The 25255-nt window shown below is 36.3% G+C and overlaps 2 protein-coding genes across 14 annotated transcripts in view; one reads left to right on the top strand and one right to left on the bottom strand.

Moving 5' to 3' along the window:
• Positions 1-20784, bottom strand: part of syne2b (spectrin repeat containing, nuclear envelope 2b) — a 133075-nt gene extending 112291 nt beyond the window's left edge. For 6 of the 12 annotated variants that reach the window (XM_065296299.2, XM_065296301.2, XM_065296305.2 and 3 more), the window contains exons 1-23: positions 20643-20783; positions 19174-19311; positions 13135-13196; positions 11975-12070; positions 10340-10417; positions 10151-10243; positions 9831-10027; positions 9516-9715; positions 9334-9434; positions 8654-8737; positions 7346-7423; positions 6721-6834; positions 5724-5861; positions 3766-3930; positions 3322-3434; positions 3039-3207; positions 2843-2939; positions 2411-2610; positions 1412-1576; positions 1125-1262; positions 888-989; positions 613-792; positions 79-237 (exon numbers count right to left, since the gene is read on the bottom strand). In XM_065296299.2, the coding sequence (XP_065152371.1) occupies positions 79-237; positions 613-792; positions 888-989; positions 1125-1262; positions 1412-1576; positions 2411-2610; positions 2843-2939; positions 3039-3207; positions 3322-3434; positions 3766-3930; positions 5724-5861; positions 6721-6834; positions 7346-7423; positions 8654-8737; positions 9334-9434; positions 9516-9715; positions 9831-10027; positions 10151-10243; positions 10340-10417; positions 11975-12070; positions 13135-13196; positions 19174-19261 (2817 nt within the window). In that variant the 5' untranslated portion in view covers positions 19262-19311; positions 20643-20783. Of the gene's footprint in view, positions 1-78; positions 238-612; positions 793-887; positions 990-1124; positions 1263-1411; positions 1577-2410; positions 2611-2842; positions 2940-3038; positions 3208-3321; positions 3435-3765; positions 3931-5723; positions 5862-6720; positions 6835-7345; positions 7424-8653; positions 8738-9333; positions 9435-9515; positions 9716-9830; positions 10028-10150; positions 10244-10339; positions 10418-11974; positions 12071-13134; positions 13197-17780; positions 17862-18049; positions 18304-19173; positions 19312-20642 lie in introns of those variants that run through there. The other 6 variants (XM_065296294.2, XM_065296298.2, XM_065296297.2 and 3 more) reach the window with 4 other exon arrangements.
• On the top strand, positions 20271-24772 carry gphb5 (glycoprotein hormone subunit beta 5). Of its 2 annotated transcripts, none has more exons than XM_065296312.1 (6): positions 20271-20370; positions 21381-21545; positions 21630-21766; positions 21864-21919; positions 22475-22673; positions 24497-24772. In XM_065296312.1, the coding sequence occupies exons 4-6, from the start codon at positions 21894-21896 to the stop codon at positions 24686-24688; spliced, it is 417 nt and encodes a 138-aa protein (XP_065152384.1). In that variant the 5' UTR covers positions 20271-20370; positions 21381-21545; positions 21630-21766; positions 21864-21893; the 3' UTR covers positions 24689-24772. The 2 variants fall into 2 exon arrangements, with proteins under 2 accessions (XP_065152384.1, XP_065152385.1); XM_065296313.1 differs by lacking the exon at positions 20271-20370 and adding an exon at positions 20441-20650.
• The last annotated feature ends 483 nt before the right edge of the window (positions 24773-25255 follow it).

Raw genomic sequence — 25255 nt, 5'->3', positions numbered from 1 at the left:
GTTTAAGCGCATACCTATATATATATATATATTAGCATTTTAGAGTGTTAACTGTTATTCTAAAAGCACTGGACAAACCTGCGACTTTTCGACAGCAGCGCGGACCCTGTCCTGCATGTTGGATGCGATGAGATACTGAAGTGGGGAATTTTTCTGACTTGTCATCACCATAACCTGCAAATCCTGTTCCTCCATTACCACCTGACCTTCCAACTGTAACCCCCTCGAAATCAACAGCTTTATGGAAAGATAAATAAAATGAGAGGTAAAGACAGTAAAGAGGGAAAGAGAGGAAATAGTTAGTCACTTTGTGCATGTAGCGTGCATGTAGCGTACATGAAAACTAAACATATTTAGGGTTTTATGGCTCTTAAAGTTTGTAGGTGGCAGACAATAGTAAAACAGCAGTTACACTAAATCTGCGGATCACCTAGCACCCCAAATCTGAGAGCGGTCATGAACTACCTCTAAAGTTTTGAGTACAAATGTTTCTTAAAAATATCCTCATTTTAACAATTCCAAAATGTATTGACAACTTTCAAATTAAAGTTTTATTACCCAATAAACATGTAGACCTTTACAGACCACCAGTTTAAGAATAACTATACTCACACGAACTCTGGGGTCTTGTCCTCTTCTCCGGGTCCTGTGTGTTTCCTCCTTTAGGACCTGGTAAAGCTCTCTGGCTTCAGTCTCCCAGTGTAAGAGTTCAGCCAGTCGACAGAACAAACCGCTTACACTCAAACGCAACTCATCACACACCTGTTCAGCCTCACAGAGTGTCTGCAACACCTGAATATACAGCCACACAAGTATACAGTATATGATGAAAAATAAAATTGATCCATGTCTGTCTTATAGCAAGAGAGCATTGATGTTTTATATACCTCAGGGATGGCCTGCTGAAGTTTGCTTAGGGTCTCACGGGAGCAGTCTAAAGATGGAGTGAGGGCCTCAAGATCCACATCCTTTACTTTCTTCATCATAAACTATAAGACATTTAAATCAGACCTGATTAAATAATGTTTAAATTCTGGATGACCTAAATGAGAAGTCACAAAATCAGTAAACTGAAATTCATAAATTCTGTGGTTGTGTGAGTACAAGTGAATGTGTGCGCATACCTGCAGTCTCTTGGTGTAAATTCGTAGTGGTACAGAAAGAACCTCCACAGGTTCTTTCAGCAACTGTGTGGCCTCTCTTATCAGGGCTTGAACTGTCTGAGCACTAGATGGGTCAATGCTGGGCTCCTCAGTCAATGCCTGGAACATACAACTTACTTATAAATAATGTACACTTCGACTATTTGCTGGACTGTCTGTCCGGTGCATTTTGACAAAACTTCTTTCAAGTTAAGAGGGACACAATTTATACATTTGTATTTCTGGTTTGAACATAATGGGTGACTCACAAACTGTGTTGTTTTGGCAAAGTCAGCCCAGAGGAGATTTATCTTGCAAAGTTCATCCGAAATGGCACGACTAGTCTGTGGGTCTGTGACCTCCATCAGGAAGTTGCCAACTTCATTCAGATGAGTTTGGCGAGAGCTCCACTCGGACATCATCGATAAGGTAACCTGGGGAACCAATGCAAGATAATGTTATAAAGTATAACAGCATTTACATAAACTTTTTAAAGTCTGTAATGTTTTTGATGTAACATTAACCCTTTATTACAACAAGACATTTATAGGCTGGTTTTCAAGAACAGTGTATCCACTAAGGTTATGGTTCACTATCAAAACAGTTGGTTTTAGTTCAACAAAAAGTGTGAGTCTAGAATGGCACTACTGTATCTGTTTGGCCACCTCTGTTTAATCAGATCATTAAGTCACTTTTTTTGCAATTCTGTTTGGTGATGCTAATAGCACAAACACACCTGAAACTTTTTAAGGGGGCATTTCACAATACTTTTTTGGGTGTCCCCAGAGTAAATATGTAAATTTCTAGCTCAAAATACCATATAAATAATTTATTATAACATGTTTAAATTGCCATTTTGTAAGTGTGAGCAAAAATGTGCCATTTTGTGTTAGTCCTTTTAAATGCAAATGAGCTGATTTGTGCACTAAATGGTAGTGCCGTTGTTGGATAGTGCAGAATTATCCCCTTCTGACATCAAAAGGGGAGCCAAATTTGATGACCTATTTTTTTACATACTTGCAGATAATGGTTTACCGAAACTAAGCTACTTGTTTATTATTTTTCAAATTTTCTAGGTTGATAGAAGCATTGGGGACCCAATTATAGCACTTAAACATAGAAAAAGTCAGATTTGCATGATAGGTCCCCTTAAAAAACAAGCTGTTTAACTAATAATAATGTACTCTGTAAATCTATTTATCAGATTAGGCCAAGATACTGTAGGATCCATGCGCATATTTTTTCAATGTATATGCAAGTGTGTTCACCCCTGATATCTGTCCATGTCGGTGACCATGTGGCCCCTGCTCCATCCACGCGTAGAGTGATGTGTACGTGTCAGAGTAAGAGTCCCACGCCCCAAGCACACGTCCGATAGTTCCCTTCACCATCCGTACACCCTCCAGAGTCGCTGCCACATCCGCTTCCAATTCCGACACCTGACGATTTACCTGACCAGAGTTTTCAGCTGCAGGATCAAATCAATAATAGTTAATTGCTTAACTGAACAACAATTTTTACAAAATAATATTCAAGGAAAGAACAATTTCAACACTAAAGTGACACTGTTTCTTATATGACCATTTAAATGACATTGTTTCCAAGCAAGCTTTCTAACTTTTTAGCAGCATCCTAACTTAATCTACATAGGCACAAACTCATATAAATAGCACTCCATATGTGAAGCACATGTGTACTACCCAAAGCAGCCTTGCTGGTGTATTTGCTGGCGATTTGTTTGAGTCTACGAAGGGCTCCATCCAGCAAAGAGTTCAGCTCCTGTTTGTTCACAGTCTCCTAAAAGAGCATCAATTGTAATGTTTTCTTTTACACCAAACAGCATTATTTCACAATTATACTTAGATGTCTCAAATCTGCAACAAAATTCTCACTCACATTCCAGTCCTGCATCAGCACATGAACAGACTCCTGGGAAATATAGGCTCTTTTCCAAGAACGCAATTTAATGTTAAGTTGACTCAGCAGGTCCAACACTGTGTGCCTTCGCTCTTGATACTCCAGCTTAATACTGTGATATTTGGCTGTTACACGGACACTGGTAAACCTGGAAAATTGACATATACATCAAAAATGTAAGTAGAGTACAATTTTTTCATGTAATCAGAAACAAATTTCCTTTTTTCATTCCCAATAGGACGCTTTGTCTAAATAAACAAACCTTCTCTTCATCTCATCCATCTTATCTTTCGGCACCAATGTCTCTCCAAATTCATCTGTGTTTGGAAACGCGCTAAACCTCTTGATATGGTGTGGCATCTCCTCCAAACACACCTTCAGGTATACAAATAAGCAGAAATGGGCATACAGTACATAATAATAGTTAATTTTATTCTCATCAATAAAAACAGTGTATTTTAGGGTTTTATGGTAATTCAATGTATTAATTTTTTTACACAGACTGTTTTTGTAATTAAATTAAAATGTGCACATGATAAATGCTGATGCATGGGGACCAGACGTCCCCACTGCAGGTCAAAGGTAAATGGACAGCAAATAATCTCACACAGTCCAACTTATTAAATTATTATCTGACAAATTACTAAAAATAGATATTGATAATGCCAGTCATAATAGTATTAACTACTAGAACAAAAAGTTAAACCTTTAGGAGTTCAAGTTTCTCGCGGGCTTCTTCCGCAGCTCGGGCATGATCCAGTGAATCGTCCTCTTCAGTAGATAAAACTTCTTCAATACGCAACAACCAGCGACCCACAGTGTCCAGCGGGGATGGAAGACTGAGGTCCAGCTCTATTTTATACTCGTGCAGCTACACAAAGCACATAGCACACACCACAGTGTTAAGTAGCACAATATTTGAATGTATATAAAAACCTCTATATCAATTGAGATATTTAAAGGTTCACTGTGTAGCTTTTTAGTGGCAACTAGCGGTGAGATTGTGAATTTTAACTAGGGTCTCAGTCCACAGCTCACCTCTCACTTTCGAAATGCATAGAGACGCTACGCTAGCCGCCACAGGACAAACATGTCATTGTCTGAGACAACATTGTGACAAAACACGCTCTTCAGAGCAGTTTGTCTGTTTAAGGCTACTGTAGAAACATGGCAGTGCAAAATGGCGACTTCAATGTAAGGGGACCAACGGTGTAGATAAAAACGGCTAACATAAACAAGGAGTTCATAAACCACTAGGGGTGTAACGGTACGCAAAAATCACGGTTCGGTGCGAACCCCGGTTTTGAAGCCACGGTTCGGTTCATTTTCGGTACAGTAAGGGAGAAATGCAAACATTAAACTGCAGGTTGTTTATTACTTTAAACTTTTTTTACAATTTGTTTACACTTTTTTAAACACTTTATTAAAGTATAAAATATATATAAAATGAAAAAATAATAAATAAAATACTACTGCAAAGTTATTTTTTACATTATTTTATAACAGAAGGTAACTCTTATCTTAACCTTCTCTTAAACTTTTTCTACTAAAACCTTGAACTAACAAATTCAATTCCTGAATACATTTATGAACTATTAGCCTACATTTTTGCCACTAAAAATTTTCTGTTTTGATTTATTTTGGATTGTTTAACTCACAGAATTGAATTGGCTATGTACCATCTCTGTATAAAAATAATATTACTGCTCTATGTGTAACTGCATAGCAAGCAACATGATGATATACTTATTATACACTCATTTTGAGATTAGTGAGCTGCATACATAGCCATCTTTGATCTTTTGCACGTTTCTCCTAATCTTTGCTTGTGTCATCAATGTAAGCTGTGACTTTACTTACGAACCCCTCCGCAGCTGAGTAACAGCTGAGTAAGCCCGGGTTACAGCTCTTCTCTGTCCCGACCAGCTGATCGCATTGTGACAATGATATGATTGACGTGATATGCAGATGAAAAATCTGATCACGCATTCCTTATTCTTGCTGTCACAGAAAGCGCGTCTCATGAATGCGTAGCAACGAAAGACATGCATCCTCTCACACACTTTTGAAAGAACAAAGCAGCGCGTTGACACGCGTTTAACATGCGCTTTTAGATACGACACGTAAACGTTTACATCAATAATCAAACGGATATACAACTAAGTAAATAAAAATCTTTCTGCGGGCCGAATTATGTTGTATGTTTGACAGAAGACTTGCGCTGAACGCGGAGACTTCCGCCACTTAATATGTTCGTGCGGAAACGCACGTATTATGTTCCGCACAGGCGCACACAAAATACTTTCGGTGCACGTGCGCACCGTGCCGAAAGCCCTGAACCGAAACGGTCCGGTTCGAATACACGAACCGTTACACCCCTATAAACCACTGATAGTTTTTCTCAAGAGATAATATAATATAACAATATAATAATTTCTGTCAGGAGATCCTTCTAAAAGTTACTCAATGCACCTTTAATGCCTTTATCCGAAGAAACTTTACAAACGAGGAAGCATTATTTTGTCTTAAGAGCCAAGAGCAACCATTCAGACATTTGCAATATTTCTCTTTATTTGTAATATGTATTATCTTATTTTATTTCAACACAAAATAAAGCCCTGTATAAAGAAATCACAAAGTGTTAAAAAGTTTATGTGTGCTAACCTTCTCAGCGAGTGTGTCCCAGGCCTGTCGGAGAGCTTTCTGCTCCGCGCTAAGCTGAGGTGTTCTCTTCATTGCTGTTAGTAATGGCATCACAGGCCGCCGCTGCTCATTAAAGGACACAATGAAGGTATGGAAGACCTAAACATTAACACAAAAAAACATAAAATCGCCACATACAGTAAAACCAGTGCAAATACTGTATGAAATGTCCTGAAAGAGTATAAATAAGGGCAACACAAAACATAATAAAAAAGTTACTAGACTAGTTAGACGTTATAAAAAGTTTATGTAAATGTTTGTGTCTGTGTACAGTAAATATGTATCGCTAATTTACCACATTCTAGATTATTAAAGTAACTGTACAATAGAAGTACAGTACAACTTAAATAATTTTAATAATTTTTGAGTGACAGAGAGGGTATGATGTGATCAAATGGCAAAAAATAAAATTATAAAACAGTGTGTTACTCAAATACAGACTGCTGGGTTGTTTCAACCCATGGTTGCGTGAAGCATAAACAAACCTACTATATACTGGGTGGTGGTTAACCAACCATGGGTGGAAACAACCCAGCATAAAGTCCCCAGCAAACAGTAGGTTTACCACTTATGTGTACATTAGTGTCTATGCTATAGAAAAGTCAGATCTTGCTAAATATTTGCTCAATAAGAAACATTTAGTCTTATAAACCTTTTAATTGAGGAGTATGATCAATCAGTACATTTAAAGTGGCCATTAAGTGCTTCAAGTGTCCCTTGCAAAAAAAATCTAATGAGTTTTTATGTAGTGGTTTGTTTAAGTTAGAGTCAATAGCGTGGACATTTAACTTGTGCAGTCGGAGGTAAATGATCAACCTGACCTGACATCAACCTAGCTTTAATGAGCTAGATATATCAAATAATTCTGCCTGGCATGTTTACAGTTGACTGTGACAAAGCTTTGAGGTTGAAAGTCTAAACTTTTTACACAAGACATTTATTGACATTCAGATCTTACGTGGTATCTCTCAGCATAGCTCTCCCCCTCGGTGGAGTCCCACCCCTCTATTAGCTCCTGATAGGCCTGAACCAACCAGCATGTGACCTCCTGAGCCTTCTGATTGGCTGATGACTAAAAAGATAAAGGGAAAAAAAATTATTAAAGAATTCCTTCTTTTTTATTGTTTATTTTGTTGTTTATGGTATTGCTGTAAAAGTTTTCAACAGAAAAACCTTTTTTAACAATTAGGATTAATGTAAATTAAATTTGGATTTAAACTGTGCAGAAGTTATTCACATTATACACAGTAAACGGTAAAACAACAAAAGTTTAGTATTGCTAGTAGTGTAGGATATTTATCCTGTGTGAAACGTTAATAAAATTACACAGCATGTGTGTAATTAAAAAGCTCCCGTAAAGTACCATGAGTCTTATATTAGATCTAGTAAAACCTGGTTTAAATGGATAATCTCTTTAATTTCAGGTATTATCTCTATAAAGGCTGGTTTAATGGATTAGCTCTGTAATAGCTCTAGGATTATCTTTATAATTGAAAGATGATGAGTTCATCAGCACATTACACATGCAAATAAATGGTTACTGAGAGGGGTTATCTTAAGGGTCAAGGGGGTTGATATTTTACCCCAGGGACAGCTGCTCTAGCTGGCTCAGGTGATGAAGTAGGGGCTGATTTGATTGGACAGGGTATTAGCAGGTGGGCCTGATCAGACAAGTAAAAATTGTAAGGTGACCATTGCCTTTATCATTTTTAGTCTTATAGACAAAACATACTTCACATTTATCAGTATTGAAATTTGAGTATTGAACAGCAATATTATTATTATAGTGCATTTTAAGATAATTTCTTTAGTGTCTGATTTTCTACTGAACGTCAATTCAATTCAGTTTTATTTATATAGCGCTTTTCACAATTGTTTAATTGTTTCAAAGTAGCTTTACATAAAAAAACTCCTTAGGGGTTGAAAAAGCTCCTAGGAGAAAAAACCTTTGGGAAAGTCCTAGGGAGAAAAAACCCTTAAACAAACTAATCTCAGGTAAAAACCAATGAGTTTAAACACAGTGACAGAATGAGATCCTATGATTTGATTTAAAGGAGAACACCACCGTTTTTCAATATTTTACTATGTTCTTACCTCAGCTTAGACAAATAAATTTTTTTCAATGCGTGCACTTAATATTTGTACACCATGTCGTGAATGTGTTAGCATTTAGCCTAGCACCATTCATTCCTTAGGATCCAAAGAGGGATTCATTAAGAAACCACCAAACACTTTCATGTTTAGTTTGCAGCACTTCGACCTCGGCGCGCAGTAACATCATCACTCCTAACTACTCCCCCCTCTCGCACAAACATCCGTCAATATTAAGTGCTCTTCCGCCATACAATATAGTTCTCACTTTTATCCACATAAAAAATCGCCACGTTTTATTTTTTGTCACCATACTTGTGTAACTACTCATGTAACGGTCTTTAAATAGGGAAAACATGGAAGTGTTTGGTGGCTTCTAAATCCATCCCTGATTGGATCCTAAGGAATAAATGGGGCTAGGCTAAATGCTTACACATTCACGACCCGCTGTACAAAGATTAGATGCATGCATTGAAAAAAGATAAGTGTGTATTATTTTGTCTAAGTTGAGGTAAGAACATAGTACATTTTTTAAAAACGAAATTGTTTTCCTGTCAAAAACAAAGAAATTATGGGTGATTGATAGTAGTATCACTCTCACCCACATGTCAGCAAACTGCCGTACCAACGGTGCAGACAAACCTGAATCAACCTCCTTACATAATATTGATTGACATATATTGCTCATCCTGGCACCAAGGGAAAGAATGTAATGACACACCCAATACCACACTAAATAATTTAGAAAAAAATACAAGTGCTGAAATGCCTTTATTTGAATCAAAAAGACTGTGAGATACCTGTCTTAGAGGTGATGCAGCTATAGATGGAGTAAAGTCAGACGGCAGATTGACAGGAGAGAGGCACTGTGGAGAACTGAGATACTAAACCACCACCCGAGAGGAGAAAAGACAGAGAAAATATACAGAAGAGAAGTGAAAGACATGTAAACATATAAAAAGAGTCATGTGAGCATTTTAATTTAAAATGCGAGACGCTAAAAGGGAAATAAATGTAGCACAAATGAAAATGTCCTTACAAATAGAATAAAACCTAAAAGGATGAAAGCCAATGATAAAAAAGGGCACGAAAAAAGTCATTCATAAAATATAATTGTAACATGATTCATTTTAAGAGATAGTTTACCAAAAAATGAAAATGATGTCATCATGTACGCCTCCTTAAAGGGATAGTTCACCCAAAAATGAAAATTCTGTTATAATTTACATGTTCTAAGCCTGTATGAGTTTCTTTATTCTGTTAAACACAAAATATTCCCACTGACTTCCATAATATTTGTTTTTCCTACTATGGAAGTCAATGGGAACCATCAACTGTGTGGTTACCGTCATTATTGAAATATCTTTTATTTACAAAATAAAGAAACTCATACAGGTTTAGAACAAAATGAAGGTGAGTAAATGATGACAGAATCTTCAAGTTTATATAAAGTGCAAATATTTCTTTGTGTGGGACTCACCTGTGTTTCCTCATCAGAAACAGAAGTTTCTTTTGAGTACTGCAGAAACTGAGCAACATAAGTCATAATAGATTTCTCATCTGGGTCCCTAACATCAACATCTGCAATACAAAAACTGTTTTATAACTTTATGTCATATGGTAATAAATAACAATCCAATACACTGTTTACTGCATCCTCACCGGCTGGATCTAACAGTCTGGGTATGTGAAGTTCTCTTTCAGCGATTTGAAAAGCCTCTTCCAGGTTTTGTCTGTTGGTTCTGGTTCGGGCTCTAGTCAGATTCACTGAGTTGGGCCTTAGAGCATGAAGTATCGCCAGAAACACCACCCCACTTCTCCAGCTCCCCTTAAAATCCTTCACATTCAGAGTACAACCAGCCCTGAAAGAGACAGAATGGTTTTACATCAGACTGTCAATCAACTAAAATTAGGAACTTCGTCAACACAAAGCTGTTCCTAGAAACGTATTCCCGACGGCAGATTTATGTTCCTCACCTGTGACATTGCTCTCTCACCCACAGCAGCAGGGCTTTCTTGGCAGAAACACGGAAACGGGCATGCAAGGGAGAACCACGGGGTGGCACTGGACTGCTGCGGGCACTGCTGCTTGTCGAACGAGAGTCCAAACTTGCCAACGACTCCATAGACGACTGCCGAGAACTAAAGGACAATGTGCTTGCAAGCTCTTCAATCTAGGATAGAAGAGCAAAGAGAATAATCATATATCACCTTTTATTAATGTATAATTCATCAGGTTGTCTTGTTTTTTGTGTTACGAGCTGATTTGACCCAACTTTGGTTCACATCAATCTTACATGGAAGTGCATGATGATGGTCCAGATCAGACCCAGAATGATGGAAGGCTTCCCATCCATAATATCTGAGACATTAATGTTGACCAGTTTTATCTGCAAAATATAGAAAAAACACAGAGGTTATGGTTAGTGTCGAGGTTAATGCATTTTACAGAACAACCATTCCCAGTTTAAATACTTGCATCTTACCGATTTTCTCTTGAGGAACGCCAGTGCTTTCTCAACATTTGATCTATGCTGAAACGTCCCCCTGCCTTTCTCCCGGCTCTGAAACACATTTTATTTACACAGACACTTATCCAAATCATTCAATGTACATTTTAAAAGTTGAAAAATGATCAGAACGTCTAGTTCCAAAATTAACCAACTGGTTTATCAGTACATTTCCTGTAATATTTCAAATGAATGTGGAATACAATTGTGTGAAATAAATAATATTATATTAATCTTATTTTTTACACTAGAATGGCAACCATTGGGTTAAATTATAACTCAGATAAATTAACCCATAAAATGTTTATATTTGACCCAACAATGTGTTAAAACAACCAAACATAGGTTAAATTACAACCCAGTTGGTTGGGCTTTTCTCTTTTTAAAAAACACAGAATTTTTAGTGTAGCATTCAGTTTTATTATACAATTTGTGTATTTATACGTGTATTTATATTTGTGTGCGTATATCTTTACCGTTAAAATAAAGGTGCTTCACGATGCCAAAGACCAGTGGTTCCCAAACTATAACTTAATTTTGCGACCCCCCTCAAATATGTATAATCTATAGTAGTTTTTAATTTCCCTTATCATTTTTTTAAAGGATTAGTTATTTTCTTTAAAAAATCCAGTTAATTTACTCATCACCTTGTCATCTAAAATGTTGATGTCTTTCTTTGTTCAGTCGAGAAGGAAACATTCCAGGATTTGTATCATTTTAATGGACTTTAATGGACCCCAACACATAACAGTTTTAATGCAGTTTAAAATTGCAGTTTAAAATTACTCTAAATGATCCAAAACGAGACATAAGGGTCTTATCTAGTATAACGATTGTCATTTTTAGCAAGAAAAATTTAAAATATGCATTTTTAGACCACAACTTCTCGTCTTCCTCCGGTCCTGTGACACGCCAGCGCAACCTTATGTAATTGCGTAATGACGTGGAAAGGTCACGTGTTACATATATGAAACGCACATTTGCGGACCATTTTAAACAATAAACTGACACAAAGACATTAATTAGTATCATTTGACATACAACAACGTCAGAACGGTCCTCTTTCTCCACACTTGTAAACACTGGGGCGTAGTTTCGAATACGTCATCCGTGACCTCTGTGATGACGTATTACGTGAGGTTGCGTTGGCGTGTCACAGGACCGAAGGAAGACAAGAAGTTGTCTGACTTTAATGAAATAAATAATTGATGTTATATCATATTAAAATTGCTAGTCATTAATTGGACTAAACTTATTTTTGCATCATTCCCAACAACAGCAAAGTGACTTTGCCCAACCCACCTTATCCCACTGTGCAACAAGTGGGTCCCAACTCACAGTTTGAAAACCCCTGCCATAGAAGAGCCATTTTTAGTTGAATGGTTTCATAAAAAACCAAAGAACCTTTCAGTTTAAAAACTAATTATAATAAAAAAGCTTCTTTCTTTGACTGAATGGTTCTTTGAGAAACCAAAAATGCTTCTGACATTGTTGTGAAGAACCTTTCATGCACCTTTATTTTTATACAGTATATAGGCCAAATGCCACTCTGTTTTCTAGATTTTACGACTGGGAAGGTTTAATCATCAGTGAGTAAGGTAATACACCCACCATTCTCTGACCACTCATCACCTCCAGCAGGTCCAGTAATCTGCCTCCATCTCTGAGATCATTAAAAAGATCATGCACTGCAATCGGAGGCCTCCTCTGAAAACAGGGCGAATGATCACATATGAAACACAATAAGCACAAGATGAATGTACAATATTTACTGCATGAGTGTCTAGGTCACATTACACACTGACATAAAAAAAATGAACAACATGTACTGTGTTGCATTAGGCAAATGAGGATTATTTTACATTATGACATTTCATTAAAGTTTGGGAATAATTTGCAGGACTAAATGCATTCCTTAAATATTGCTATGTCACTTAAAACTGTACTCTTTGATCTGTTTTAACAAGCAATATTTACAGTAGACATTCAGGCAAGCTTGTGTGGACTCATTCTGTATTTACACAGATAACATTTACATAAAATGTTGCTGCATGGGTAAAAACATTATATTGTTATTTTTTAAAAAATTGACTTGAGGAATCAAATTGTTAATTTATTTATTATAATTTATTAACCAGGTGTATTTACATACATGCATATCACCTGTGCATGCCTGAGAGACATAAAGCTTGATGAATTGGCTGTGTCATCTGTTCACTTTATAAGTAGCTGTGGGTGTGTGTGCATGTGTGAATATGGGTATTTATGAGTGTGCGTTTAGTAACTCCTGTTGCTGTCTGTCTTTCAGTCCCAGGCCGTGTATGAGGAAATTATATTTACCCCCTGCCCCCTGAATTCCCCCAATGTTATTTGAGAACAAGAGGGAAAGACTACAACAAACTTTTTGATTTGATCAAATTTTGTGTTTATCAAATGCAAATCATTATAGTATGTTTCTATTTTAGCTGCAATCATATACTATAAGATATCACATATAGGGGTGGTTTTTTCAGACATGGATTATTTTAAAACAGGACTAGGTCTTAGTTTAATTATGAAATATAACTAGTTTTACCAAACATGCCTTACTAAAAACATTATTTGTGTGCATTGTGAGGCAAAACAAAATGCACTGATGTATTTTAGGATATGTCAGTGCAAGTTGATTTCAGCTTGGACAGCTCTTACATTTATTTTAGTCTAGTACTAATCTAATCCCTGTCTGGGAAACCACCCCAGAGTGTTTTAAGCTGTGAAAAGTTGACCCTCACCTTGGAGAGTTGGGCATTGATCCAGTTGGTGAAGGTTCGCTTCTGAATCTGTTCTTGCTCCACTGAGGGCATAATGGATAGGAAAACATCATAAGAAACCAACAAGAACAGCAGTGACTAAACACATACACAATACCTTTACCTCCATGATCTGCGGTATTAAATCACACAAATTCACATGATCTAAAATTAGATCTCATACATGAATAAGAAAGATAGGTGCAGTCAGGTTCCGCATTTTTTGAGAGTATTATAACACACTGATCCGGTTGATCCATCTTACTGCGATATTGGAATTACATACTATCCAAAATAAAGTCATGACATGAATGAAATTAACTCTGATATATGTCAAGGTCTGTTGAAGAATATTTGCATACTGTATAAAACTGAATGTGATTTGAGAGCAAAATCATTTATTCATTCATTGAAACTTTTTCCTAATAATGATTTGCATGTGATCCAAATTAATGTAAAACATACTTAAGGATTGACCTATAACATACACAACTTTATACATACACCCACATATATACTATAACCATTATGTTTACCGTTATAAAGTTCCACAAAGTCAATAAGGTCATCAGCAGGATGAAGATCTTTCTTCTTCATTTTTCCACAATCCTCTTCTTTCTGTACTTTTCCTAACCAACACCTTACAATTTTACAGTACAAAAGCTGCAGGAAAGTATTGCCTTATTCCAAACTACCTTAATCCTACATCCAGCCCTGTTCTTTGTCAAAGTTAAAAACTCTTTCTCAAACAGAAACGTCAAAGTCTGTGATCGTCACTATTGCTGCGAATCCTGCAAGACAAATCTGATCTCGCACCACAAGCTTGCAGTGACTCTAAAAGAATTCTCTCTCATTAGCAGCTAAACATGACCACACATTCTATGAATAAAACTTGCAGGTCACTTATCAGAATAATATCTCAGATGTATCTCAGTTGACCAACTGATCCACAAGCAGAAGGAAGAGACTAAAGAGAGATGATTGTATGGGGTGGACAGGTGTCTTTACGGAGCTAATTTATCTAATTTAGGATAATAAATGGAGTGGAGGTGGACATTTTAAAGGCAGACCAACAGGTCTTTGAGGGTCACAATTCTAGCTGATAGACAGGTGTTCAAATACTTATTTGTAGCTGTATCATACAAATAAATAGTTAAAAAAACATACATTGTGATTTCTGTGATTTTCTGGATTATGTCTCTCACAGTAGACATGCACCTACAATGACAATTTTAGACCCCTCCATGATTTCTAAGTGGGAGAGCTTGCAAAATATCAGGGTGTTCAAATACTTATTTTCCTCACTGTATGCATAAGTGGCACTCTCAGCTTTGACAGTGGCTGTTCACACAATCCTATATTAGTGGCACAGGCTGGGGAAAATATTTAACACCTTTACAATTACCAGTTAAGAGTTACCACACTTGAAGTGACAGCTACACATATCCCATTTGTTTATTTCGAGTTGCTAATTACTGATAGGCTTTAACTACTGATATAGTTAAATGGCACTGGGTTACTGTAACTCCTGGTTGTTCATTATTTACCCTGGGTTTTGATTATCCTACATTAAAGAAAAGCTTTAGAGTTATTTTCAACCCAGCCGGTGGGTAAATTAAACCAGAATTTTTTTTATATTTGACGCAACAATGGGTTAAAACAGACCAGCATAGGTCAAATTACAAGCCAGCTATTTGCAAAAAAAGGCTGCAGTGCATGCAAGTTAAATCAAATTGGTTATGCAAGTCAATTGAACCTACTATTTTAAAAGTCTGACTAGTATTGACATACCTTAAAATCAAGTTGAATAATTTGTTTTTTATATTGTACTGTAGGTTTTGTCCTTTTTCACCCAACACTGTCAGAAATAAATGTACAAAACTGTACCTTTTCTGTCACTGGGGCTGTACCCTAAGTTTCTGTTTGGTACCATTACAGGAATACAAAGCAGAATACAATTTTGGGTAGATTACCGTACTTTTAGGACCTACATTGTTAGAAAAAAGTCAAACTATGTACCCTAGCTGTCAGTGGGGCATCACCCTTTAAAAAGGTAATTGTATGGACCATATGTTAACATTTAGTACCAATATGTACCTTTGAGATATTAATATGTATTTTTGAGGTACTAACAAGCTCTCTTTGGTCCCAATATGTACTTCTGAGGTACTAAAATGAAATCCTTAGGTGCAAAGCTGTACTTTTTGAAAGGGTACAGCCCCAGTGACAGAAAAGGTACAGTTTTGTACCTTTATTTCTGAGAGTGAATGGTGGGTTGAAAATAACCCAGAATTTTTTTAGATAGAGGTCTTAATGTTCCTGTGATTTCATATTTGTGAGGTTAATAAAGTTAATAAAACACAAGAAAAACAAAAAAAGTTCTGTTTTAAAAAAAGGAAAAGGCACAAAAAATGCTGCCTTGTAAATAAAGACTATTGGTTGGAGAAGTACTGTGTGTGTATGTCCTGTCATGTGCTTGTCCATCTGTCATTTTATCCAATCTCTCTTTATCGCCTCATTTGATGGTGTCTCAAAAACAGAAGACAATAAACCTTACAGTATAAAAACAAACGGTGCTAAATAGCACTAAAAGTGGTTCTTGGCTCGTAATCATAGAGGAACCATTTTTAATGCTCTATAGCACATATGAAGAACCATACGGGGGTCATATAGCACCACTATAGCACCACATATGGTTCTACATCAGTAATTCTAGTGGTCCGCCAAACCCCCCCCCCAGTGGTCCGCCAAAAGATGACCTAAAATAGCCGGTAACACTTTATTTCGATAGTCCACTTTAGACATTTTACTAATTATAAGTAACTTTGCAACTACATATCAACTACCAATCTTTAGAGAATTAGTAGACTGTCTGCTTAATATCTACTAACACTTTATTGTGATGATATCTCAACAGACATTCAACTGACTATAAGTATCTTTTCAGGTGCATGTCAACTTATTCCACTAACCCAAACCTCTTCCCTAACCCCAACCCTTACAGTCTACTAATACTCTAATGACAGTTAGTTGACGTATAGTTGCAATTTATTGAAAGGTAGTTGGCATGTAGTTGCAAAGTTATTTATAGTTAGTAAAATGTCTAAAGTGGACTATCAAAATAAAGTGTAACCAAATAGCCAAGTGTTTATACAATCGTCACTTATTTAAGTAGATTTTTAATGCACTTGCAAAACTGTGATATCAGTTCTTGCCTTTCTGTTTTAATAACGTAAACCAAAGAGGAGGCAAAAGAAAAGATCAAGCGTCATCTGAAAGCAGCTAAAATCCACAGATCTATTAGTTTTGTAATGTACTAGTTTTTGTTTCCCTGTGATTTCAGTGATTTTGGACATTACGGGGAACATTTTTTTCAGTATTTTATTGTTACCATAGTTACAACCATAAACTTCATATACCCACCACCTCAGTTTTAAACTAAGGGCTCTTTGGAATGACATTATGTGGGACCTAGGCTGTTATAGTATGTTTAATTGCATTTTTTCACATGTGCAGTTTGTTGTTCATATTAAGCTGCAACTCATTTCACATTTACTTTTTCAAATGAAATAAAATTCATATAATAATAATTTCTGAACTTAGCATTGCATTTGTTTTAAAAAAATTAGTTTTTGACTTGAAACAGTTGCATATTAAACTTAAACTTAGCTTATCCTTCCTATTGGGGGAGTTTTTTGGGGGAGTGTTAGAGTGGGATTCTGTTAGGTGGTCCTCAGAAAAAAATTGGAAGATAAAGTTGTCCTTGGGCTGAAAAAGTTTGAGAAACACTGTTCTACATATAGCACAATCTTTTTCTACACAGGTACTTCATCTGTGCTATATGGCACTTAAAATGGTTCCTCTATGATTACGGGCCAAGAACCACTTTTAGTGCAATTTAGCACTGTTTGTTTTTAGAGTGTATGGGGGGTTTTAACTAATACATGTTGAAATGATTTATTTATTTTTCTTTTTTTCTTATACAAAGGCTGTATGCTTACAACTTTATTTATCTAAGAAACACATCTATTTTTTGACCCTGATCCTGACTTGAGCTGATAAAACTACTTTTCAAAACCAAAACAAAAACACACACAGAGGCATGTGTAGAGAAAAAAAATGACAAACACATGGAATCCCAAGGTGTGCGAACCTCAGTAACAAAGACTTCAAAAATAACAAAAGCTTCTTGCCAAACCCTCCCCTTTACTTGTGACCTATTTAAACGAGAAACATGACACAACAGACTGGAATGTTTTTAGTGAATAAAGTTGCGCATGTATTATGGTTTAATATCTTTTGGGAGGTGCCATTTTAAAATCGTTAGAGACAACTCCTCTGTTTGAATATATGACAGAGGGAGGAGAAGCAATGATAAAATGACAGCGCAGAACAAAAGTGAAAAGACTCGTAACGCAAGTGACAGCATGATGCATTCAGGGACATGCAGCATAATCGATTCTTAAAAAAGCAATAAATTTAATCATTTAAAAATAAAATATAGCCTAACTATGTTTAAGTTTTATTACGTTCAAGTAAACAAGTGATAAGCAAACCTCTAAACCTATATATTTAATTTGCAATAGAGAATGTATGATAGATTTTAATACAAATTATGTGCATCTTACCTTCTAATCTGCGTGTTGTCTTATGAGGGTTTTCGGTTGGGCGTTTGACCCCCATATAACGAGGTAACTTCTTTTTGGTGTCTTTAAAGAGACATTATGTGTAATGAAGTAAAGTAGCCATAAGCAGACGTGACTGCAAAGTGATGTTCATGTGTATGTATGACAAAATTATACTGAATGGTAATTACAAAAAAGTTTAAAGTGCATTTTTAAACATAGGTTAACTAAGACCTAAGAGATTTTACCAAGAGAAGCTAGTATAAACTCACCCATGCTGCTGCTGTCATACGATTTACTACCACAGAATTCCCTGCATTAGCACGTAAGAAAGTACACCAGTAGGAACGTTTTATCAACCAGCCTCATCTTGAAGTAAAGCCAAGCAATTTGGTGCAAATGTTATTTATGTTTAAATCACATTCAGATCATATAAAGCATTTCACTGATGTATATACGCCAACCACTGTACACACGCAGCACAACGTTCCCGCTTATTATGTTTAGCCAGATGATTCAAAATCAAGTGCCTGTACTGCCGGTTTTTGAAAAGCTCCACCTCTTACCTGTGTTGTTAACACAAACACACACACACACACATACACACACAGCATGTCTACACAGGTGATGATTAATGTGTTTCTCAAAACAACACTATTGTGCCCTCAGGACTTTATATAAAAACACATCACATATAAAAACACTATTACCCAGTGGACATGGACACGGTCCTGGAGTTTTTTTTATTATTATTATTTGTTGTCCCATTGAACTAAATGGGAGATGTGTTAATAATATTTGAAAAAAATGGACATAAGGGCACACATCTGATGGTGTCGACACATACAGAGTTACTGCAAAGTAAAACAAACATTTGTTGGAAAAATGGAAGAAGCAGGAAGTTTCAAAATGCAACATGTTTAACAGGTTAATCCAAAATAATTAATTTATGCATAACTTGTTTGTTCAGTACTGTTTTGTCCCATGTCTTGTGAATCTCTGTAATATATTATTAAAATCAGTCTGTAAAAGGAGCAAAGATAATGTAAAAGTGATGGTATGAGTGTGAAATGTAAGTTATGATGTTTTGATATAATTGGGTCTAATATTCCAAATTTAGAAAAAAGTATTTTTATAGCCATGATCCACATTTACATAATAATGTGAGATAATCATGAACTGTTTTGCATGACCATGGCTATAATTTGTTCTTGAGAGAAAAGACAAAAGTGAAATTAAGTCTTAAAAGATGGATAGATGTTATGAATCAATGATGTCATACAAAATCCAATTAAACTGAAACAGACTAAAACAGACCCATATCGATAAACCAAAAAAGATTAAGACTAAAACCAAAGCAATTTTTTATTATGCTCAATCAGAGCTTCAGTCTGACCTTGCAGTAGTATGTGGACATCATCAATGTCCAGTGGACGTGAGCCACATTCAAGGGACGAGTCTCCGGACGTCCTCTCTGATGTCATGGTTCCCACAGAGACACCTCAGCTGATAATGAACTGAAGCATTGCAGTATCTGTAAGGAATGATGAAATGAAGTACAAGTTAAAAAAAATAATAACAATACTGTCTAATAAACGGTTCAGTCACAGATACATTAAATCAAATGACTTACATTACAACAGTTATATTTACATTTTGGTTTTGAATCTGTGCACAGTTACCCGTCAGTGTCTTTCACTGAGCTCAAGTGATGACAAACTTTCTGCTAGTGAAGTCAAGTCACTGATCACAAAACACCTTTTTGAAATTTTCCTCAGTACGGAATATTTGATTCTTACAACCAGACCTAAACACTAGACAAACCCACGTCCCACTCCCTGCAGGAACCATAGAGCATAAACATGTACTGCCCTCTAGAGGCACAAAATCGCTATTATTTTTAGTACATCAGATGGACTAGGATTTGATTAAGTAATTTATTTAGTAAATAATATGGCATAAAACACATCAGACATTAATCACATATTTCCAAATATCTACAATGCTCTCTAAAAGATAAGAAAGTCATCCTGTAACTGACTAAGGTCAATACATGGTAACTTCATCCACTGGACTGACCACCACAGCATCTGAAGCATTTACACATACCGAACACAACAGTCCCACAGGACAATCACATTGCAGTGACATATCTGTCACTAAGCCATAGTTAAAAAGCACAAAACACACAAAAAAAGTGTAGAGAATATTCCTGAAGCTGCTATAACCAACTACCATATTTTATGATAAACAGAATATATGACATACAATGTAGTTAAAACCCCTGACCATTCAAAACCTCTATTTTAAGAGTGTATACGAGCAGAAGCATTTCATGACATTTCAGAATATGTTAGTTAAATGTTGAATACATTTTTATGAGTGGCATAGACAGTATAAATTTTCCACAAGCAGTCCAGAATAACCCACGTGACCTCTGACACCCAGAATGCCGAAAGCGCGAGAGGGGCGTCGCGCGCTCCACTGCAGGCCCAAAATAGTTACAAATACTTTGTTACAAATACCGTTCAATACAAGAAGCCATCAAAGCTACAAAATCAGCTATCAAACACAGACGCATTTCTACTTCATGGTATGAATTTATGGCGTTTTTGAGACCCTTCAGAAATATATCAAACTTAACCTGTGGTGGTTCTATTTAATGATTAATGTGTTGTATTTAATTACAAACAACGTTATAAAGTTACAAGGGCAAACACAGAACAAAACAAACAACAACAACACCACATAAACATTGGTATAAAATATCTATTATCATGATTAGGGGTGTTACGGTTAGGGTAATTCAATGACCTCAAAGCGGACTGTGAAGGTGGTTGAACTTCAAGTTCTAACGTTACTCACATGTTTGGGTAAGTGTGAAACTCTCTCCAAATGTCCCGTTGCACATTCAGTGTTGAATATTTTCCGTCGTCAATAACAATAACAACAAATATAACGTTATGGCGTTCGTACACTGCGCGTATCGATGTGTGACGCGTGTATATTACCGTGCTGCGTAGGGCGCGCGGAGTGCGCGTGTAACCGGACGCGCCACTTTTTAGGGGCTCTAATTATAACGACCACTCAGAAGAGCGCACTGACCTGCAGCAGCTCGGCAGACTAAAAGATAAACTCAGACTGATTATAGACTATATAACCATCATAACAAGAAGCAGAACTATTAATTAGTGTCAATGTTATACAATTTGCAAGTACGTATAAGTAGTTATTATAGGAGTCGTTTTAAGTAGTGTCTGTGTGACTTATATCTCAAGCTAATTTAAACATTCTAACACTTGCATACACAATCCTGTCATGACCGTATAGAACTGAGAGGATACTTGAAATGCTGGTTTTATTGTATTAATTTTTATTTTTAATAAAAATTTACTATCTTTTAAACTACCTTTTTAGATGTATAATAAACAAATAAACCTGCCATAATTCTTTCAGAGACATAGCCAATTAGATCCAGATCTTCAAAAATTAATTTGCCTCTGAGTTGCTGTTGCCATACTAAATTTGAACAGTTTGGAGCCTAAAGTCTTGTTGAACCCGTCCCAACACCTCCTATGCTATCTCTGATGCTTGTACTTACAGTTTCCTGAGGTGAATTTATCTACATCGATGGATAAATAAATTAAAAATTGGATTAGAGGATGAAAGTGCTTCCTACTAGTTTCCAAGTGGATGACTTTGAACAAGAAGAGCCTCTTTGCTATTCATTAAGTTAAGAGCTACATGGCTGATGCACCGGAGAAGCAGGTAAGACATGCCTGTGGGGCTGGATCAGTCTTTGCACTGAACACATGGTCTTTATTCTTGAGTGACATCTTTTTATCACTACAGGATGAAGCTGGCTTTACACTGACACACCCCCAACATGTTTTTACTGGAGGTGGGATTGGCAGGGCTTTTCTAATAAATAGAAGATTTGGGAAGGCTTAAGTGTCAGAGATATTAAAGCAGAGGTGATCGCCAACCAGGTAGGCTATCTTTGCCATAATTGAACCTGAACTAAAAAGACCAAAAGTAAGATTTATTTGTATTACTTATTTACTCTTATTTATTTTCTTAAAACAGAAGCAGCACTGAGATCAACCGGAAACAACAATGGCTTATCTGTCTGAAGCACATAGGTAAGAAACGTACTGTAGCCTACACAGTGGTGGCTGGTGACTGCTCTTCCAAGGGGCGCAAAATTCAAAATATGTGTTCGGAGTGTCATGTGTATTGCTTGTGTTTTGTCAAAATAAGTGCCTGCTGCACGCACGTCAAAACAGTTTATGATAAAAGAGACACTCACGTTCACAACATACACGTAAGACACTTACCAGGAAACTTGCATGAGATTATACGAGTATCTGGCAAAAGCGAGCGTCTTTTTTATCATAAACCCTTCTGCAGCAGGCACTTATTTTGACAAAACACATGATGCACATAGGTTAACTTGACCCGCTGAACACATATTTTGTAATGATGAACTTCGCCTGGGAACTTTTGAAAAAAGAAGTCAACGGCCGCCAACACTTATAGCTGTTAACTTAGGTAGCCTATGTGTCAGATTAAAGTAGATGCAAAATCATCATACCAATTCATTCTTAATAACAATAATTATTATTTTTAAAACTGTATAGTTATGCTAGTGACTAAATTTGGTTCTGAACATTTAAAATTGAACGTGTGTGTTACAGATTTTCTCATGTGAAGCTGTGTTGTGTGACTCTGGCTGTTTGGTTGTGTGTTGGATGTGATGCTGAGGCTTCTGTGCTCAACCTGAAGCGTTTTATTGGCTGTGCAGTGCGAGAATTCACATTTCTGGCTCGTAAGCCAGGCTGCGGTGGAATGCACATAACCACTGATGCCTGCTGGGGGCGCTGCGAGACCTGGGAAGTAAGATTTTTATTAGACCCTTATTTTTCACTTTCATCTAGAGAGAGAGAGAGAGAGAGAGAGAGAGAGAGAGAGAGAAAATCCTATTACACTATGACAAAAAAAATACTAAACTGTGTTTAATACAATCCTGAAAGGTTTGTATTAAACACAATTGACTCTGACAGGTTCCCAATTTGTAAAGAAATTATATTTGAGTTTGTGTTTAATTTGTAAAGCTCTTGCATTATTGTGATTCAGAATCATTTTCATTCTGAATCACTGGCTGGAAGCACTTTGGAAGTTCATTTAATAATCCCAAATAATCACTTTCTTTAAAATCACAGTTTTTCCTGTAGGGCTTTTAAGCTCTAGAGAGACAGCACCTCTTCGGCTAACTGCTGGAAATTACTACAGAAAAATAGAGAGAAATCATTCCAAAAATATCTCTAGCTTTTAAAAGCATACATTTCTTGTTTATTATATTGAATTACCTTAATTATTCTTTTTTATTTACTATTTATTTTTCATTTTGCACCTTCTAAAAATGTTGTATAGTGCACTTTTAAAGGGGACATTTCACAAGACTTTTAAAATGTAAAATAAATCTTTGGTTTCCTCAGAGTATACAGTATTGTAAAGTTCTCAAAATAGCATATAGATAATTTATTATAGCATGTTAAAATTGGCACTTTGTAGGTGTGAGCAAAACTCTGCCATTTTGGGTGTTTCCTTTTTAAATGCAAATGAGCTGATCTGTGCCCTAAAAGGCAGTGGCGTGGTTGGATAGTCCAGGTTAAGGGGCGATATTATCTGCGCAACCTGATCTCACAAAGTTCTGTGTTATATTTTGCTCATTTATCTGTGTCATTGCCACGGATCTCCGCATTTTCCGTGTCCGTACCACAAACACCATTGTCCCTTGAGTTTGGGGTTAGATTTGGGGTTTGGGTTAGGATGTCACTTTAACTATTGGTTTATAATTTTTTTCCAGATTTTTAAACAATTGTCGCCTGACGTTAGGTTTAGAGTTGGGTTTCGGTTAGGATGTCATTTTATGTAACAGAAAGTCGTTCTAACTCCAAACCCACACGACAATGGTAAGAAAATAGGAAAACAATTGAGTAACCAATACGTGAAAAACTGACACGGAAAAGAAAGTCTGTGGTACGGACACGGAAAAATGCAGAGATCTGTGACAATGACACAGATAAATGAGCAAAATATTCAGTGACTGGAAATTCGTGAGATCAGGTATCTGCTTCTGACATCACAAGGGGAGCCAAATTTTAATGACCTGTTTTTTCAATTATGCTTGCAGAGAATGGTTTACCAAAACTAAGTTACTGGGTTGTTCTTTTTCACATTTTCTAGGTTGATAGAAACACTGGGGACCCAAATATAGCACTTAAACATGGAAAAAGTCAGATTTTCATGATATGACCCCTTTAAAGCTTTAGATCAGAGGCACAAAGTGTATGTTTTTGGTTTAAAAACTACAGTATTAGAAATTCTACAAAGCTTTGATGTTAAGGTTATGTTTATTGTTTAAAATCGAATGCTAAACAAATGTTTTAAACACTTTATTTATACATTAAAATACAAAATGTATAGAACATTAAATCATACTTGAACATAAATTAATATCCCCAATGTGGATGATCAACAGATTATATTTCAATTTCAGTAGTGTTTTGTTTAAATATTTATTTTTACGTTATCAAATACTAAACTTTACAGATGTGTTTAGGAGTCCAGTCTATTTTAGAAAATAAGTCACTGTAAAGATTGAATCAGTGTAAACCATGACATTGGCTAATATCCATCACCTGTCAATCATGCAGAAACCCATTCTGGACCCACCCTTCATTGAGTCGTACCAGCGTGTGTGTACTTATAATGAGACCCGATTAGTGACGGTACAGCTGCCAAACTGCTCAGCCCAGGTGGACCCGTACTACACCTATCCAGTAGCCCTCCGCTGTGACTGCGGTGTCTGTCTCACCAGCACCACCGAGTGCATCACCTCTGTCTAAAACTCAGAAGAAATCAACTTCACCTTCGGTTTGTCTGCAACAATGGAAAAGTTTAACATTCGCTTTCAAATGTGGCTCTTTTTCATTCCTCCTTTTTGTACAAACAAAGCAAAATGTCATTAAACGGCAAACAGGACACCAGCTGTCGTCTGTCATAATCTAATAAACACAACAAAGATTTTTGTAGCTGTATCCCAGAAGAAACTTTTTATTGCTTTAAGTTGCTCTTTCATAGCTCTGGAGACTAAAGTACTCAGTTATGAGAGAAAAAGAGAAAGAGAGAAAGAAAGAGAGACCATAGAGTTTGCCCATATGTACAATATTTGTGCGAAACTGCAAAGCTTTTAGATCTCATGGAGTGCCCAACAACATGCTGGGTGCAAATACTGCTCTCTATGACTGTCATACACTTAGTATAACCACACTCAAACATAGTTATACAGATAAATATATAAATATGCGTGCATTTAAATGCATTTTGGGATTTTACTGACCTGATTTACCTGACTTATTGGATAGAAATATACTGAACATCTTTTCTACATTATGTTTCTACTCATGGGCAGA

This window comes from Paramisgurnus dabryanus, chromosome 20, assembly GCF_030506205.2.
Source record: "Paramisgurnus dabryanus chromosome 20, PD_genome_1.1, whole genome shotgun sequence".
Lineage (NCBI taxonomy): Eukaryota > Metazoa > Chordata > Actinopteri > Cypriniformes > Cobitidae > Paramisgurnus > Paramisgurnus dabryanus.
The sequence above is the reverse complement of the archived record's forward strand: the minus strand, read 5'-3'. Positions and strand labels throughout refer to the sequence as shown.